Source organism: Anabrus simplex, chromosome 1, assembly GCF_040414725.1.
Source record: "Anabrus simplex isolate iqAnaSimp1 chromosome 1, ASM4041472v1, whole genome shotgun sequence".
Lineage (NCBI taxonomy): Eukaryota > Metazoa > Arthropoda > Insecta > Orthoptera > Tettigoniidae > Anabrus > Anabrus simplex.
This window is the reverse complement of record NC_090265.1, coordinates 954,614,834-954,634,929: the sequence shown is the minus strand read 5'-3', so window position 1 is coordinate 954,634,929 and position 20,096 is coordinate 954,614,834. Positions and strand designations below refer to the sequence as shown.

Genomic DNA, 20,096 nt, shown 5'->3' with positions numbered 1-20,096 from the left:
ATAACCTAGCCTTATTTCAAATACATATTGTTTACTGTACAGTTGGTGAAGTGAATCTGCGGGAATGTGCCGTGTGGTTGTGGAATATTGGAAGTAGAAGGTGCTTTGATATTAATGTGTGTGTCCGACATGTTTGATTTTGCCATCCTTACCTAATTGGTCAAACAGTTATATCATAATGAAAATATGAACTCTGATTGGTGAAGAATCCGTATCATAATGAAACTTGAACTAAAATCAGCCTCATTAAGATTCAGTTTTCTGGCATATAATCTTATATTTAAGCATCGTCGAGCATAAAATATATAAAAGGACAGAGATTTGTAATTTATCGGGTATCTTTTTAAACGAATGGTACGAGAGCAAATCGGGAATTCTTTGCTCCTAGTGTATGTTTTGCGGCCACAATAATAGACGTACAGGCAGTGTTCTGAATACGTTTGACTGTTTATCCACATGGTCAGGCAATTATCGCACCACCACTTTGGAGATGCCACTGTTGTAGAATTTGGACGGTTGAGCGCAGAACTACCACCAGACAGCGGTTTTCACGTCGTCGTCAGAGACGAACATCTGGGCTGTTAGGAACATTTTCAGTTGACCGAACACGTGGTGATGTGAGCGAGGGGCGAGGTTTCCCTGAGAGCTACTTGTCATTAAGGTCTTCTTGGCCATTAGTGAACTCACACCACCACCACTGCCGCATGCTTCTCGAAGCGAGACACTTGTCCCCAAAAGTCGGATGCATTTCCCTATGGATTTCGATGGGGGTTCGTCGCTTATTCCACTTTGCAGCTCACACAAATAACAGCGGCGCTTTACGCGGAACAGTCGAGAGTTAATGCTGGGCCGGCCCAAGAATACCACGTTACATGGAATGTATATCTTCGGTACTCAGTCACACTAATATTTCGGCTGAGAGAAACAGTGGCAAAGACTTCGTACATGTGCCTTTCCTGATAAACAAACGATCAAAATCTAAACCTCAAATAACCTAGTCATCAACGTCAATACACCTGTTTACCCTTCGAACTGACGCATTGGGAAGAACAAGCCGAACTTTTGCTTTGATTACATCGATTTACCATAGCCGGCAATGCCTGTACGTCACTCTAGAGAGAACTCTCCCACTCGCAGATGAAAATCCTCTTTACTGAACTGGAGTTACAACGGATACTGTACAAGTCAGCTCTGGAATCTGCGACCACGCAGTTCTCGAATACTTCTCCTTCAGGCTGACCGTTTGCCCACTGTGTAAGGGATGAGATGTATACAGGATCACCTGAAAAAGACGTAATATCCTCATCAGTATGTGTGCAAATCACTCACATGGGAAGTGGCATTGCAAAGTGTGTTCAATTTCAGAAGGAGCCAGGAGTAGAAATCTCCTTCGTCTTGTTTGATGCTTGTTTCAAAAGGTCTAACATTTAGGTCATCGGCTCAATCACCTTAGCCAAAACGTTGACACTATACTGTACTGATATATAGATTCAGAGCCCACCATTTCGATACTCACCGTTCTGAATCGTTCTAAGGGCCAATGACCTATATGTTAGGTCACGAATCGTTTTTACAAGTCTGATTGGTCAATCTCTATACTCTGATAAGCAAAAGCCAAGTCACCTCCATACAGGCCACGAAGGCCCTTGGAGGAATGGAAGGTAAAGGCTTCCACCATTGTTAACCTCGGCACTTGATGGGGTAGAGTGGTTGGCTCTACGCCCGGCCGTCTTTGCCCCTAGGAATTAACCTGGTATTCGTTTCTGGTGTATGCTGAGTGAACCTCAGGGCCATATGCACCTCCGGAAGTGGAAATCTCGTTTCTTAAATTTTACGACTTCCTGACGGGGATTCGAACCCACGTCCTTCCGGGCGAACCGAGCACAGCCTTTACCGCCTTGGCCAGGCAGCCCCTATACTCTGATAAGGGTGTGTGTAAATCTCCTAGAAATAGTGTGAGGGTAATGAGATAAAGAGTCATTTCTAGAAAGGTACAACGCCAGTGGTACTTTAACTCCAAACCCTTGCCAAGCAGCAATGGAACGTTGGAAGCATTGTATGTGAAACATATAATTTATAAACGCTCTCCTCGGCTTCAACTACAACAGACTCTAAATTGCAGCATTCAGTGTGTGCCATGCAGGTGTCCGAGATACTAAGTATAAATGGGAAGAAGTTCTTAGTGATAAACTAATATATTTTCAAATTGAATTATGCAGCATAAAATGAAATGAAGACTATGAAATGTGTAAATAAGTGAAGATACAAGATACGAACGTTATGTAATAAAAACGAGACAGTTAATATCAAATGAATAGAACTAAACCACGAACCATACCCGGTCGTCAAGAGATAAACAGTTAATAATAATTTGAAAAGAAAATTAATGCAGAACATCGACAGTTCTACCAAAATGCCTCTGCAAGTTTTGAAACTGAATTAAAACAAACTTAAGGCGGAACGAATATGACATCAATTGACGTTTCCTGAGCAAGGCGAAAACTCCACAAAAAAGAAACATTTAGTACTGCCACCACTTCTTCAGGATAAGATGTTGCTGAGGCGAATAAAGTCATTACTGCTAGGAATATTGAGACTAATAAGCTTGAAGAGTAAACTTCAGTGGAAGTTCATATTTCAGTGCAGTATATTTCACAATATTCTACGACGTTTATGCAGTAGTAATTGCGGAATAGGATTTTACGTTGTCCCTTAGTGTTCAAAATGTAGACTGTTCTACTTTTTTCGCAGGATTTACAAAATGTACAAAAGTTTATCAACCTCATCTCAAAACAATCCCCAACTACTCTCAGATCTGAGGGTCGAGTCTAGGAGCTCAACGTAGACAGTAATTTACGACTCTAACTGCCTGAGTCATGCTATAACTCTACTCAAAGGACAGAATGTAAATGTATTTGATAAAATGGTACGATGTTGTACGGTCTTGAGGGCAACTGGTAAACTACTCTAGAGGAAAACAAATGGCTACTCTACGGAATCAATACTTCGGCTCAGGATGACTGCCAGTGTATCACTTATGAATGAACATGAAAATCAGGGGTGACAAAATACGATATTATAAGTCCCTCCTAACAAAATAAGTATTAACAAAAGAGAACGTAAACAGCAACAGATGCAAGGGTCTTCCTCTCCTATATCTATCCAGCGTAAAGACATGAGTTTATGAGTCATCTCCATTATCAAACCAAATCAAACTCCATGGTGCAGCTTCCCAGAAGGTCCATGGACTACAAAGCGACCGCTGCTTAGTCCGAAGGCCTGTGGATTATGAGGTGTCGTGTGGTCAGCACGACGAATCCTCTCGTTAGTTATTCTTGGATTTCTAGACAAGGGCCGCCATCTCACCACCAGATAGCTTCACAATTAATTGTAATCACTTAGGCTGAGTGGACATCGAACCAGCCCTCAGATTCAGGTATAAATTCCTAACCTAGCCGGAAATCGAACCCGGAGGCTCTGGATAAGAGGTAGGCACGCAAGTCCTACACCACGGAGTCAGCCGTCTCCATTATTATCCTGCATTATAATGCTACAGAGCATATTCATGAACACCGATTGCGTTTTTATATTCAGCACGGCGGAACTATGGCTCCAATATTTTGACAACATTCATGGAAGGAATTCTCCTCATGATGCCAAGATATGTACACTCGAACCGGCAATCGAACACAGCACGTACTGTAGTCACAGACCACTGTTTCATGTGATGAACGATCTATATTCTCAGCATGTTTTCCTGCTGTATAAAGCGTTCGAGGTCAAAGTGTGTCCCTTGTTAGCCGTATTGTTCCGCCTGAAATCATTACACTTATCCGTGTACTAGGTTCGAAACCCACCTTATGAAATTAATATTTAATGAAGATACTCCGTTGACTTTCTGGGAAATTTCAATACTCATAATTCAATTGAGTTTGTTGATCTCGGTGAATAATTTCACTTTCTTGAACTACTCATCTTTAAAATATTAGGTGCATGCTATGTATTGCAATTTGAAATGCTGTCCCAAGAGTATTTTGTAAACTGGAAAGTATAGAACTGGTGACGTGTGAGAAGTAAAACACTTTTTAACGATATTTCCCTACATATCTACATTCGTTGATCTAGAAAAGGCATTCGATAATTTTAATTGGACCAAGCTATTTGAGTCTGGAGGTGATCGGGATTAGATGCAGAGAAAGGGGAATTATCTAAAAACTGTGCAAAAACTAGTCTGCGGTGAAAAGAATCCAGGACATTGAGAAACAAGCAACAGTCCAGAAAGAAGAGAGGCAAGGCTGCAGTTTGTTCCATCTCCTTTCCAATGTTTACACAGAACAAGCGATAAAGGAAATCAAAGAGGAATTTGGAAAGGGAATCACAATCCAAGGAAAGGAAATCAAAACTCTGAGATTAGTTACTTTATCTGTGCAAAAAATCCGGAGAAATTGCTTAATGATAAAGGCAGTCATGGGGAAGAATTACAAGATGAAAATATATAAGAGCAAAACAAAAGAAATTCAGTGCAGTCGAAGAAAGGCAGGTGATGCAGAGAATATTACATTAGGAAACTAAGTTAAAACGAAGTAGACGATAAATTTTTACTTGGGTAGTAAAACAACTAACGATGGCAGAAGTAAGGAGAACAAACAATGCAAACAAGCAAGGAATGCCTTTCTTAAGAAAAGAAATTTGCTCACCACGAACATTGATATAGGAATTAGAAAGATGTTTCTCTGAAGACTTTTGTCTGGAGCGTGGTATTGTATGGAAACGGTAACTAACTCAGAAAGAGAATTTAATCTTTTGAAATGTGGTGTTACAGAGGAATGCTGAAGGTAAGGTGGGTAGGTCGAATCACGAATGAAGGGATTCTGAATTGAGTTGGTGACAGAAGATTGATTTGGCTAAAATAACTACAAGAAGTGATAAACTGATAGGACACATGTTAAGACATCCAGGACTTGAACAGTTTTTTTAGGGAAGTGTAGGTGGTAAGAATGGTAGGAGTAAACCTAGGTACGAATATGACAAACAGATTAGAGCAGATCTGGATGTAGTAGTTATGTAGAAATGAAAAGGTTAGCACAGGACAGGGTGGCGAGGAGAGCTGTATCAAACCAATCTATTGCCTGATGACTCAACTACATCATCCTTAATACTGAATGTACAGTATGAACCGGAATATTGTGTCGTGTTTAGGTTATACTAAATTAGAGAAGTTTCAACTTATAATCTACTCAAATACCCTCCGGAGATGATAGAGAATTCACAAATCGAAGGTTCTATAATTTTTAAGTAATATTGGTTGTGATAGTACATATATCACACCCTCGCACTATATGTAGGAGTGAAATATTATTGTCAGTATTCGATTTTTTTAAATATTTTTCATCTGTATTTCAGTTGTATATTTTGTCATTAATATTTGTAAGCTGGGAGGTCTCAGTTTGTGGTATGAGTAATTTGGTTTGTACAACGGCTGGGAAAATATTGCTATATTGAACTTTGAAAATTTGGATGAGTCATGTGTATATCCCAGTGTTTGATGAGATGGACTTGTTGTTGTAGTCGGAAAGTTCTATGACTCATGTGAAACACCCCAGAGTTTGTTATTGTCTTGGGACCAAGAAGAAGTTCAGGGCGCGGTCTTGACTAGAGGATCTACTCATGATTGTCTGGCAGGATCAATCTCGACGTATCTTTCTGAGAGAAAGGGGAAGGTTGATGTCTATTCAACATGCGATCAAACGGCGGGAAGGGCACTGTACGTGAATGAAGTAGTGCTGACGCACGATACGGGAGTGAAACTAGATATACGGTACTGGAGTGACACTGTTGCACTATACTGGACAGGAGTTCCAACGTATGTGGAACATAGTCTTATTATTGTGGAACGTGGGTGACCTACAACTGTGGAGTGCCTACGCACTAAGTATTGTAGCACTTGTGGCGGCCTGGTATTACATATTCTGAAAGTTGGGAGGTGCTACATCTCAGACTTCCCATAATTTATGTTCAAGAAAGACGAGCGTGTGTTGCTCAAATGTATATATCTTTAAAACAAGTGTTAAAGTCAGTGAACACAGTATTATGAGGTACAGTATCTGTGTGATATAATAATTGCCGATTATGAGAATCGGCAAGTCGTGTTGATACAGAGACAGTGAAGGGTTCTTATCTACATATATGTATATTGTTCAACGGACTAAATACAAATTGTGGCTTAGTTCCCGCATTCGTTTCCTTACTGTTTTCATTGTTGTTGTTGTTATTATTGTAAATATGGAGTTTTCCAGTAATATTTGTGTGTGTATTATATGTATATTTTGGGGTGCTGATGAGGCGCTCAAGCACAGATTTTATTGAGAATATAGTTAGTTATTTTGGAATCAGTGGAGTTATTGATGAGCCTAGGTGCAGTTCCTACCTATTTAGTCGTTTTCAGAAGGTTAGGTAAGGCCTGAAGCAGATGTACCAGTACGCAGCTTTAATGTACACGCCCTGGGAGATAAAGAATTATCATGCTCTATCTAAATTCGAGGGATCCATTCTGGTGAACTCTGGCGCCCATACTACGGACATTTCGATTAATTATTTTTATTAATTTAATTGATTTCAAGTATTTTATTTATATATATATATCGTTATGATATTTTATTATTATTTATTGGTATTTATACAATTAGTCACATAGTCATATGGTATAGAGTGGAGTGGTCTCGCGTGTTAACGCGCTACGGCTATGGAGCCAAGCTCTTCATTTGGGGAACGAGTAGATTCGAGCCACGCCGTCCTGAGAATGTTTATATATGATTTCCCATTTTCACATCCAGCTAGTTCCTATTCATAGGCCAGAGCCGATTCCTTACGCCTTCTTACCCGATTACATTCACTATCATTCTTATTGATTAGATCCTCAAATGAGGTTGGTGTCAGGAAGGGCATCCGGCCGTTAAAGATCAAGAAACTGGACGAAGGGTGGACACGGAATGTCTACCATGTGCACATTACGTCATGTAAACCAATAGTTAGCATTTACCTCATTTTTCTTCAACATTGCGAGACACTTGTACAGTACTGTATAATAATCTTACCAAGGATGGAAACAAACTGCCCTTCAACTTCTTTATCGGTGACTCCAATATGAACAGTACGTTTGTACCCGCTGTTTGAAAGCATATTCTTGAAAAATTTTACTTCGTTGTCTGAGTTAAACACAATCAGATGTGCTCCTTCACCGGTGCATGTTTCATTAGCATCGTCCCAAGTCTTTATCACCGGATAAAATTTGTAGTGGTTGATGCCGTCTGTTTCGTTGTAACCAGCAGGCGGGCCTAGAACAGAACACCTAGTTAATGTCGTACATGGTATTATTTTCTTTCATAAATAAAGTTCTTTATGGTCATATAAGTTTTGATCAACTGAAATACGGACAGATCTGGCAACATTGCAAATAAAATGAAATGGCGTATGGGTTTTAGTGCTGGGATGTGTGGGAGGACTTCGGCTCGCCAGCTGCAGGTCTTTTGATTTGAGGCCCGTAGGCGGCCTGAGCGTCGGGATGAGGATGAAATGATGATGAAGACGACACATACATCCAGTCACCGTGCCAGGGGAATTAACCAATTATGGTTAAAATTCCCGACCCTGTCGGGAATCGATCCCGGAACTCCTGTGGCCAAAGGCCAGTACCCTAACCATTTAGCCATGGAGCCGAACAACATTGAAAATAACTGACAGAACTGCATAGTTTGGTGTCTGTATTAATGGATCAGAACGTGTTCAGCCTGAGACACGCGTCCGGGGAAAATGTTGAAGCAACACTCGTGTTTAATGGAAATACAATGGAATACATTGTGGGATGATTCAGTTCTTGTGCAAAGAAAATGGTTTGACCGGGAAAACTGTCGCTAAGTGCTCTTGTGCTCCACGGTACATCCGTCAGTTCGCCAGCAACGCAGCAATGGACAAATGGCGTGGATTTTACTGGGGTCTTATAGATCACCCGCCTTACTGTCAAACTCTCTCTACTTGCAACTGTCACTTCTTTGGTCTGCTGAAAAAATCCCCTTAGTGTAAGAGACTTACTACCGATCAAGCCGTTCCTGATGTTTCGGAAGAGTCCTTCGTTGTCAAGCTACTGTTCAACGTTGGAACAGGCGCCTAAAACGTGGGAGTGTCTCAAACTATCACTGGTATGTCGGTTTGATACAGTGTATGTTGTCTAATACATATAGAGGAAGTTTCCTGACTGTGTTTCAGATGAATATTTTTAAAATTTTGTTTTTTATTGAGGAACTCACGACTTTCCAGACATTCTGGATTGCCGCAAGGACAAAGTTTAACCACATCATAAAATTGAACAATTAATAGCACAATATACAGTCTACAGCATTAAACCTCTGGAAATATAAAACAGTAAATACCAATGCATTAGGACTTAGAGCGAATATAAAGAAAACTGCTGTGGGTACAAATATGATATTAAAATTGATAAGGTATGGTAAGGGTTATTCTGCCCTAAGGCAGGTCCCAACCTCCGCAGAGGTATTCCTGAGCCGGAGTTTACGTGCAGTAGGGTGGCCAGTTCCTTTCCGCTCTTCCATTCCCTTACCCCCTACCAACAGCGCGTGGCAACCCATCCAACCCCTGACCACGCCCAATGTTGTTTAACTTCGGAGATCTCACGGGATCCGGTGTTTCAACACGGCTACGGCCGTTTAAAATTGATAAGGATCCTCGCAAAGTGGCGATTACCAAAATATTGAGTCTGGACTTCTGTAATACGAATTTATTCCAGAAATTTATAAAAAACCTACTTATAGTGGCACCTTCCCTTCCAATTAACTCAATACTTCCAGCTTTTCTAAATGATATTTTCCCCTGAAAATTTCTATTGTACAGTTACTCCCATAAATATTCGCTCACTCTGATTCTTGATACACTTTTATTGGATAATTATTCTTACACTATAAAGATAATGTATAATACAACGAAGCATGCAGGAAAATATAATACAACGTTATAGACACATTGTGATGTAAGTCAAACTCTTCTGGCAGTCATTAGTACGCCACCTGTCGTACATTTAAATATAAGCAATAATTCCAGTGCCGCCTCAAAAATATTCGGCCACTGTACAAAAAAGCAACATAAACTCGCATAATTCACAACCCTGTTACACATTCAGTACTTTGTAGGTCCACATTCATGTTTTATGACCTCTTCCAGTCGATTCGGCATACTGGCGATAACTTTCTTGATATAATCAGGGCTTAATGCCGCCCATTCTTGTAGCAGTCTCCTCTTCAAGTCTGTGAGGGAACATGTCGGCCGGAATTGCAGAGCTCCCTTCATTTGACTGCACACATTCTCGATGGGGTTCAGATCGGGTGATTGTGGTGGAGTCTCCAACACCTCCGGGCAGTTGTAGTGCAGCCACTCCCTGACAAGTTACGACTTGTGCTTGGGGTCGTTATCTTGGTAGAATTTGAAAGTATGCTGTATACCAAAGTCGTTCCGCAGATTATCGCAAATTGTTTTTGAGGATAGCCAAATAGCCCTCTTTTGTCAAAATACGTTCAGTGAAACTCAGTGCGCCAATCCTGTTCGATGCAACACATCCCCACACCATTGCACTTCCTTCACCATGTTTTACCGTTGCTCGTAAATTGCTTGTTTTCAGTACCTCGTGACGTTTCCGCCACACAAATTGCTTTCCATCGGACCCAAACACGTTGAACTTTGACTCATCAACAAATAACACATCCTCCCACCAAGCACTGGGTTTGGTTACGTAGGTTTTGCGAACTCTAACCACTTCTTTTCATATACCGCGCTAATGAATGGTTTCCTCCTAGCTCTTCTCCCAAGTAACTCATTCCTTCTCAGTACTCTTCGCACGATTGCAGTACTCACTTTCTTTCTACACTCCTCTAAGACAGCTGCTACCACTTTCTGAGCACTAATTTTTGGATTTCGTTTCCCATTCCGAAGCACAAACCGGTCCTGTCGTTCTGTCAGCCTTCTTGGTCTGCCTGTGTGAGGAACCGAATCAATTCTGTCTTCATTTTTGAATCGTCTGATTATATCTCCAACTATTATTCTGCTATGTTAAGCATCTGCGATATCTTTCTATGCGATTTACCTTGAGCATGATTGAATATCATGAGCTGGCGTTCTTCAAACGTGGTATTGTGTTGTCTTTTGCACCCTATTTGATACCTGTCCGCAACACTACAGCGAATGACTTCGGCACGGTGTGTCTTGCGGCACCGCATTTCTCAACTGAAAGTTCTGCAACGCTATCTGCCCTGTCTCTGTCAATGAATACAACGGCAATCCTGTCCTTTCCGGGTGACCGAATATTTTTGAGGCGTGTCATTTCATCCATGTGAACAATATCCTTTCTTTTACAGCATAATGTAAATCAATGCTCCCTGATTCCTCTTCGGCATAAGCAACCACATGTAGTTCCATTACTTAGACACACTTGGTTTCACTTCCTGCTCATGGTTGCGTTATTGTCATCACTTTTTCGCGGATTTTAACAGTGACCGAATATTCATGGGAGTGACTGTAGGTGTTCAGACGTTCCTCTTTTCAACTTTAACGTTAACGTTAACCTCCTGGGGCCGACCTGTGTGATGCTCCATTCTTACTCTGGGATCGATTATATAACCTTTCTTGCTGTCATGTTTAAAGGCTATCATGTCAATTCTTCTGGTTCTCCCGTTTGTTCACACGCCGTAAAAGGTATAACCTTTTCCACGAAGCTCTTTGACAATGAATGATCTTATTTTGTGATGGTGGGCGTTTCTTAATAAATCGCCATAAGATCAGCTTCACAATATTATTTTCGGTTTACAGACAGATTAATAGGCAAATGCTTCGGAGTCTCGACATCTCTAATTATCAGAAGACCTGAAAATTATTATTATTTATGAGGTTTATGAGATTTGTTATTATTATTTTATTTATTTATCATACCCATGAAAATACCTCGGAATTATAAACGTCCTTGAGGCCCGATTTCCGCCCGGGCCACGAAATATTACATTAAGAACTGCAGTCCTATGGATCCAGAACCGGATATTCTTGTCGTCTCCAACACTTGTACGCAACACACAACAAGGCACGACACTCACCACCCCTACCACCCCCACCACCAACATCCACCACCACCACGTTAACACGAAGCATTTCTTCTCTAATGGTTGGTGTCAAGAAGGGCATCCGTCCGTAAAACTCTGCCAAGCCTCCTACAATTACCGACCCCGCTGTAAAAACGGGATAACATGAGGTGCAATAGGAACATTCCCAGTGGCATCGCCGCTTGCTTCTCATCATGGCAGTCTGGGTTTGATTCCCGGCTATTGCATGTGAGATTTACGAACGGAAATGCCACGTCCTATGGGTTCTATTCCACATAAGAATGGTGGCCCAGTGGCTTATGATCACAAAAGCAAAGGTCTTGTGTACCTTTCAGCGAGTGACACTCTACCAGACTGATCGTAGGAAATGGTGCATAATGGTGTTGGATGTGTCCACCATTGGCGGTAATACGTGCTCAGTACCTTCAGAGAAAATTCTCTTGAACCCACGTCAATACCTCGTGGTTTTGAATGATGTCCTGAGCAGACACATTCCCGGAGCTTTCCACTTCTCTGCGATACACCATAGATTACATGCACTCCGATGAACTTCATTTCGTCCCTTCCACTGAGAGGTTGTGTACCCTAGTCCTAGAACATTCAGCCTTAGCGATCATTCGCTAACATAGATGTCATTCAAATGCCTCGTCTCTGAAATAAATATGAATCATGAAGTCTTCGGGTTGATGATGGACTCATTTACAGAAGGCCATGTGCGTTACATATCTCCCCGATAAGTGCTGAGCACGCTGCAGACGGTACGAATGTTCCCGGCCTTCTGATAATTTTCGAAGGACAGTCTGTCCTTACTGTCCTACGTACAATTATCATACCCTTCTGTAAGGATTTTAAGATTGGCAGGAAGGCTGGTATGTATATGTAGCTCACCTCCAATCGCGGAGTGCCTCAAGAGCGCTGCGCAATCTCGGGACGAGGCTACCAATATAGTTTTACGAAAATGTTGTAAACTTCGGGCTGGGAGGACCTGGGAGTGAGGAGACGAGCTGCTCGACTAAGCGGTATGTTCCGAGGTGTTAGTAGAGGGATGGCATGGAATAACGTTAGTAGACGAATATGCCTAAGTTGATATTTTTGAAGTAAGGAAATTCATAATGATAAAATTGGAATACAAAAGAACAGACTGGGAAAAATTTTCTTTCATAGGAGGATGAATTAGGGATTGGAATAATTTACCAAAGTGAAGGTACTGGATAAATTTCCAATGTCACTGTCATAATTTAAGAAATGGTTGGCAAACTGCCACCTGGACGACAGCCCTAAATGCAAATTTGTGTAAACTGATTGGTATTAATGTAGGAAAGATCATAAAATGAAGATAATGTTGGAATTCAAGAGGACAAATGGGGGAAAATACTCGCTTATAGGAAGAGGAGTTAGGGACTGGAATAAATTTATCGAGAGAAATGTTTGATGGATTTCATTTTTTTGAAATAATTTATTTAAGAGAAGACTAAGTAAACAACTGATAGGGAATCTGCCACCTGAGCGACAGCCCTAAATTTATATCAATGAATTGATTGATCGTACACCGATATGGAGCCCTCCTTTGTGGAAATCGTTTAGTGTACATCTTCGTAGCTGTAGGAGCATTCTGCCCTACTTCGCCGTAAATTAAAATCATGTCCAAATATTCCCTCGATGTGAAATGTGTCATGCCTATGCGGTTTGTGTATGTCCGGATTGTAAACATTCCGTCACAGGTTGCTCCTCCCCTCCCAACGAGGTTGCCGACCTTGTGTACCGTTCGCTTCATCGTAACTGCGTTGACACGTTCTTTGCTACCATTCAAGTCGTAACCTTACAATGTTTTACCGCTCAACGTATCGAGATACAGGACAAATAACCAATAAGCGTTTGTTCTCACTCTTATTCCTAGGTATTTATATACTTCACCGTCTTGTATTTCAAGCTGTTTCATTGTGCTTTTATAGCGTAATGGTGCGATCTACAGACCTGAGCTTGCTATGTTATGATCATCTCAACAAGATCTATTACTTGTGTTAATTTGGTGCATTCCTCCAAACTGTAAATTGTTGGCACTCCTCATATAAATGAAAGCAAATTCATTTCTTCAAGAACCAAAACATCACATAGACTATAAGAGATATACTATTTTTACGAAACATGTTTAGTCTGCTATCTAAACAAAAGTCCTTAATTACGTTAATAATTATTGAGATACACCTCTATGTCACCAAATAAACCAAAGAAATACATTAAATTACATTAAGTTTCCCTTAACAAATGAATACGATATTTCCTTAACAATCTTCTTCCCTGCTATCACTAAATACAGCGTCTTCCTCATCTGCTAGATTTTTTAAATTGACATGTAGGGAGACGACATCTAAAACTAGGTTTCACTTACATCAGAAATGTCCACAGTGGGTTCTTTGCATAGATATTTCAGATAACGATAGTAAAATTAAAAGACACGTGCAGACGAAACATCAATGAGTAAACCTGTCATGAGTAACAATTGAAAGTAAAAGTCAAATACCAAGAAAAGCATGCCAGAGTTTCTAATAAAGCGCTTAGACCATCCTTAGATATTTTAAATAGCATCATCTGCTATCACAAGTCATTATTATTATTATTATTATTATTATTATTATTATTATTATTATTATTATTATTATTATTATTATTATTACTATTATGATGATTATTATTATTATTATTATTATTATTATTATTATTATTATTATTATTATTATTATTATTATTATTATTATTATTATTAGTATTATTATTATTATTATTATTATTAACAGAAGTTCTCCTGATTCGGCGTTTTGTTCAGTCTAATTAGTAGTTAGGTGGGAGGGAGGAAGAAGGAAAGAGCGAAGGGCTTTGCGACGTAAAATATTTGTAGACGACTACCCTAGAGGTTACAGAGAGGAAGGACAAGGAAATATAAACAAGAAAGAAGAAATGTTACCTTTCACTCCTTCTGGTTTGCTCATGTCACTACCTTTTGGACAAGGAACACCTTCTGGCTCTTTAATGGTCTCTTCTGTAACACAGAATATGATCTGTCACAATGAAAACAAAATTTAATTATACAGAGTGTCCATTAAACGGTAGAGCACGTCAAGGTCAAGAGAATGCTGGGTGTAAAGCAATACTAACTTCATTCCTTTTTTTTAGACTGTTACGTGGAGTGCAGATTGAAAACAAATAATGAACTTGACAACACCACCCAGTACCTAAACGCGGCCGTGTTTTGAACAGTCCGGGGAAAGATAACGCTCTTTTACACTGTGTGAGTCATCTGCGGGCTTCCTCTGCTATACAAAACGGATAAGTGAGAGAACTGGAGTCACTGTTTGGCCGAACATGTGCCATGCGCTAATCACGAGGGTTGCCGTCTCCGCACTTTTACAATAATTTTGACTGGCAATATACATTCAAAACTACACCTCATAGAATTTTTAAAATGTTCGTTGCGTGTCCTTTCCAGAATTGTTCAATGCCCCTTCAACGTGCTCTAGCACATAACGCACAACCTACGTACAAATAAGAAGTTATTCCACCCATTTCAACGGCACACGATGGAACACAATAATTCATCCGGGATAATGTCATCCAGTAAGAGGACGATGTTAGGAAATATTGTATGATCAGATGAGGTCTGGCAAGAAAAATGAATGCAACATGCCTGACACGTCGTAATCATCACACAAGGATTTGTTGAAAATTCAACATTGGAAGAACTGATTACAAATTTTTTAGAATATCTCTCAGTAATTCAAAACTCCTAGAAGACGTAAACATACTGAGGATGAAAGAAATAGAACAGAGCCATGGTGAGGTCACTGACGTGGAATGCGTACTGAGCGATAGGTAATCTAGAAATAAATTATCCAGCACAAAGCATAGGACGTCCGGTTAGCCTGTTAGACATTTCTAAATACACATTTTTTCCGCTAAACTACGCACCTGTTCTTCGTTCATTCTAGCAATATCTGCTCGACACTTGAGAAGATGAACCGATACCCACAACCTTCGAGATGTTAGGTAATAGGGTAATTCCGGGAGAGTTGCCGCACTTTTTATGTCTTTTGTTATATCTCGGTATATTTACTTTAAAAATTGCTGCAAATTCATCGAGCATAATTTGAAAACATGTACATTTGATCAGGGATGAACAAAATATTGGCAATTGAAAGTAAATGGGAGAAAGGAGTGAATAAAGGAATTGTTGCATCTGCGGCGTCTCTCCCTGGATCCCGGTATAGATGCCGACTTTGCTCGGGAGAGATGCCGCGAGTAAAATAATTAATGACAAAATCAAATTTAAGCCAATTTCTTCAACTTTAATATAACCGAACACTAGAGCGTACTACAAGACAATTACATCCACATAATATAATCATTCAATGGAAAAAATCTATCTGATAATTTACAACATTAAATTCATACTTTAATTTCGATTTACTATAAATGTGCATGTGCAATGGATTCTTTACTGTGTTATATAAAACCCCACGGCACTTAGCACCCTTGAAATGGCTCTGGCCTGCACAGCGACCGCTGCTCAGCCCGAAGGCCAACTATCAGGGAGAGACGCCGCAACCTCCTGTTTTCATACCTCAAGGCTATCATGGCCCAAAATGAGCTTACTCTCAACTACAGTTCTGTTTCTGACGTCTACTGTACTAAAAACGTCTGATTTAAGCATTTGAAGCCAATTTAATATACAATAAATTAACACACGCAAAAACTTTGTCAGGAGGAAACATGTACTCGCCTCATGATATCGGCTATAATTGGTGTAATATACGAGCAAATTTCGTCACACTCGCAGACAGTAGTTCTTCCTTAGAAACTGAAAAACCACACACATTGCCATCTAGCTGTCACGATGGGAACCTTTAGCTACAGTGTATGCGGCATCTCTACCGGGGAGGCATCTGTCCCGGATTTACCTTACAGCTAAAAAGAGAAATGAGAATAAAGTTTTGTGTCTCATGTTTGTTATTTTGCAGTTTCCTCACAGCTTTCGGTCTTAGATTGTAATAAAGTGGCCGAGTCATTCGTTATTCGAAACATTTCGTCATTGCGCCTGTTAAAATCGCTATGTGAAGATGTTGTTGGAGAAATGCTGCCCCGCAGTACATATCTCATAACGAACTAGAACTCTTTGAGGATCATCGCGCAATATGAGAACTTAGGTAACAGATCCTTACCAGCCGAATCAGAAGTATTTCAGCATCGGGAGGTCAACTGAAGGGTGTTTGATTCTCACCTCAGCAATCCTCGAAGTGATTTTCCGTGATTTCCTACTTCTCCTCCAGGCAAATACCTCGATGGTACCTAAATCAAGGCCACGGTTTTTCCTCTCCCTCTTCCTTGCCTATCTCTTCCAATTTTCCCATCCCCCACAAGGCTTCGGTTCAGCACAGCAGTTGAAGCCGCCTGGGAGAGTTACTGGTCTTCCTTCCCAGGTTTATCCTCGACAGAATGTCTCACATACTAGGACACTGGATTTGCGGCGGAAGAGCTGTCATCCCCTACCGAGTCTGGGGGACAAACCAAACCTCGAGGGTAAACTGACTAAATAAAAGAAAATTAAAAATGATTTAACTCGCTGTGGTCGTTGCAGCAAGGCAAATCTCTCAGTGCATTTTACACGCACGTACACATGGTAAGTTTTCGGTGTCGCAAGGATGAGAAAGGGCTAGCTAGAGTAGTACTTATACATTCCAGTCATAGTTCTAGTACAGGCAATAGCTAGAAATCCGTGGATATCCGCGAAGTTAGTGTCTTGGAGGATTCAAACTTTATGGAAGTGCTGATAATGTCTAAATGATGACATTTATTGATTTTCAATCAGGTATACTCTTATTTTTTGCTTGTGATTAGGCAACCCTTGACAGTGCTATGGGATAATGGTGATATGTAGAGCCTTGAGACCATAAAGCCGTAAATCTGACCTAAACCAAACTGGCTCCTGCCCGCAATTAATGGAAGGAAGGAACAAATGTCAATACGTCGGTAGTGTTCGCAAGAGAAAATCCCTACATGTAGGGATTCTAGGGCCAAGTTTCAGGCCTATTGTATTGTGTTAACAGATGAATCATTCAATACCTTGGGTGTAAAATACTGTAGTTAAATATTTACAATATCCGCGGATAACAATTTGCGGATTAGGATAACTATTCGCGGATGAGGGTGCGGATGAAGGACGTCCGGATGCAGATACTATTTTGTATATCCGCGCAGTGCTCTAGCAAATAGCCATACGTAAGATGATGTTAACGCGAATGAGTTGTTACTCTATGGAGAGGCAAGACGAAATAAATGAGAAGCACGATGCTTATACGAAGATTAAATCACTTGGACGAAAACTACCGGAGCGTTTAAAGATGACTGTGTTATGCGGTGTCCTTCGGAAGGGATTTCTTTCGGATGCGCCAGTGACGTCTGATGATAAAGAAAATGCTGCGCATTAGCCAATTGAGAACATGTACACCAGATAATGAGTGTTAACACGTGACCTGAACGCCAGGCGTCTGACTGCACATATTGTATCACGATAATTTGTGCACGTTGAATATGATAAGTGATCAAAGTTACTTCTTTGTCTACATTTTAAATTATTAATGCTGATGATTTTATGTCCCACGAACTACTTTTACGGTATTCGAAGACGCCTTTGCCGTTTTTCTCGCAAGGTGCTGGGGTCATCTATACAAATTGTGTCTCACATGTGGACCTGAACCTGCTTTACGGCTGTTATCTTACTGATGCCAACCCTATGTGGAGAGATGTATTCATTGTGGCATGTTTCTATGACAGCTGCTAGTGTAATGTGTTGTGTGTCGATAAAGAGAAAAATATTGGTATAAATACAAACACCCAGTCCTCGAGTCGGTGGGATTAACCACACCCGATTAAAATACCCAAATGTGCCAGGAATCGAGCCCGGGACCCTCTGACCATGTAGCCAGGGAATCGGACGTGACTATAATTACAATGGTATGAATTAATGCAGGTCATGAAGGACTGAATTAAATGCATAATAATATTGTAGTAGCATCAGCACCTTCGAAGACATGACTAATAACGCCCCGCTAACGTCCACGGTCATGCAGAAATCGATTTTACCTGTTCTTATATTATAGCATTTAATTGTCAACGAAGTTTCTAATCAACACCGAGAGTTCCGTTTACGGTTCTGAAAATGAAAATCTGCAGCCTTTTTCCAGTCTTTCGACCGGGTCAGGAATGGAATGAATGAAGCTCCAATCTAGCTGCGAGGATAGAAATTATGCTGGCTGCCGAAGCCTGTCGCACTCCTCTGGAGCAATGATTAATGAGTGACAGATGAAATGAAATAATATTGGAGAGAGTTGCTGGAATTAAAGATGACACGGAAAACAGGAGTGCCCGGAGAAAAACCTGTCCCGCCTCGGCTTTGTCCAGCACAAATATCACATGCAGTGACCGGGATTTGAACCATGGAACCCAGCGGTGAGAGGCCGGCGCGCTGCCGCCTGAACCACGGAGGCTCACCTTTTACGGTTCTATGCGTTGAAATTATGTTTTGCATTAAATTATTATTCATTAATTTATCGTTCATCCTAGTACACTGAAATTCGTCTGGTTCACCCCATTCAGTTCGCTTTGTCCCCGTTTCTACCATCAAGGTAATCTGTCCCAGACTAGTCCGCCGCTCCCAGGCGAGCTCAGTTCGAACTATGAAAAATGACCTAAAAATTACACCCTGGATTTGATGGGGAAACATGTATCTAATATGGACAAGACGAGGTCAACTAATAGCTATAAATGATCCAAGGCGAGGCATGACGGCAGTTTAGAGGAACAGATGTTTATTAAAATAAACAAGAAAATACCAAAATATGTAACAAAATCATCAAATGTGATAAATAAAATGCATGATCCAGATCTTTCTCAATGCTGATAGAGTTCGTCTTGAGGATCAAATAGGATATTACATTTTAACAAGTGAATTCGGACACACATACGTAACATTTAGGAAGAAAATTCGTAAGCCTTTGCACTTTAGCACTGTGGCCCGCGTGCTCGCACGCTTCTGGCTGGTTTGTTAATTCTTTCCACTTTAGATTGCAGTGGGTGTCCCTAACCTTAAAAAAGACGAATTTTAATGCGTTCTGGGAGTGAAAATAACTAATATGACTGTACACAATAAAACTGCGCTGAGTGGTAAAACATCCTACCAATACATACACCTCGATTATGAGTATACTCATGGACACAAAAAAATGCGGATCGGAACCACACACCAATAAAAATCACATAAATGTCACAATAGACACACATCAAAGAACAAAAACATATCATATTTTCCAGGCATCGCCAAGAAAAAGGATGCCGCATTTATGCAACTCTCACTCACACACACTGTCTCGATGGGAAATATTAATGAGATAAATTTTGCACTTCGAACAATCACTTTCTATTCAACGTAGGTTCCTGAAATAAAATTACATGACAAAAAAACACTCATCTGGTGGACCTTACAATGTCAAGTCTAAATCAACGTGGGTCCCTGAAATAAATTACATGACAGAAAATTCAAGAAAATAACAGTGTAGGATTTCAACACATAAATCATCGTTGGTCTCTGGAAAAGATTACATGACATAAATAATGCTCAGCGTGGTCATATCATAAAAGACAAGTCAAAACTAAGCGTCGCTATATAAAAGTATCATCTACAGCGTCAACCGTAGTGACATGACAAACACCAATAAAATCAACACAAATGAGGCCGCTAAAATAATACTCTCCTCCGTATAAACACACATCATCCTCGTCTAACACACGGCGGAATGACTCAAAAGCGGAGATTCAGTCTGCCAACATTGCAGCAAATACCAAAACATCCGGGTTCCAACCCTTAACACACACACACACACTGTTCACAAGTCT

At 40.5% G+C, this 20,096-nt stretch overlaps 1 protein-coding gene across 1 annotated transcript in view; it reads right to left on the bottom strand.

The window, feature by feature from the left end:
• Positions 1-1,003: 1,003 nt before the first annotated feature.
• The window catches only part of LOC136857617 (hemolymph lipopolysaccharide-binding protein), a 33,905-nt gene continuing 14,812 nt past the window's right edge, over positions 1,004-20,096 (bottom strand). Inside the window, exons 4-6 of the mRNA XM_067136406.2 lie at positions 14,116-14,190; positions 7,095-7,334; positions 1,004-1,282 (exon numbers count right to left, since the gene is read on the bottom strand). Of these exons, the coding sequence (XP_066992507.2) occupies positions 1,113-1,282; positions 7,095-7,334; positions 14,116-14,190 (485 nt within the window). The 3' untranslated portion in view covers positions 1,004-1,112. The remainder of the gene's footprint in view (positions 1,283-7,094; positions 7,335-14,115; positions 14,191-20,096) is intronic.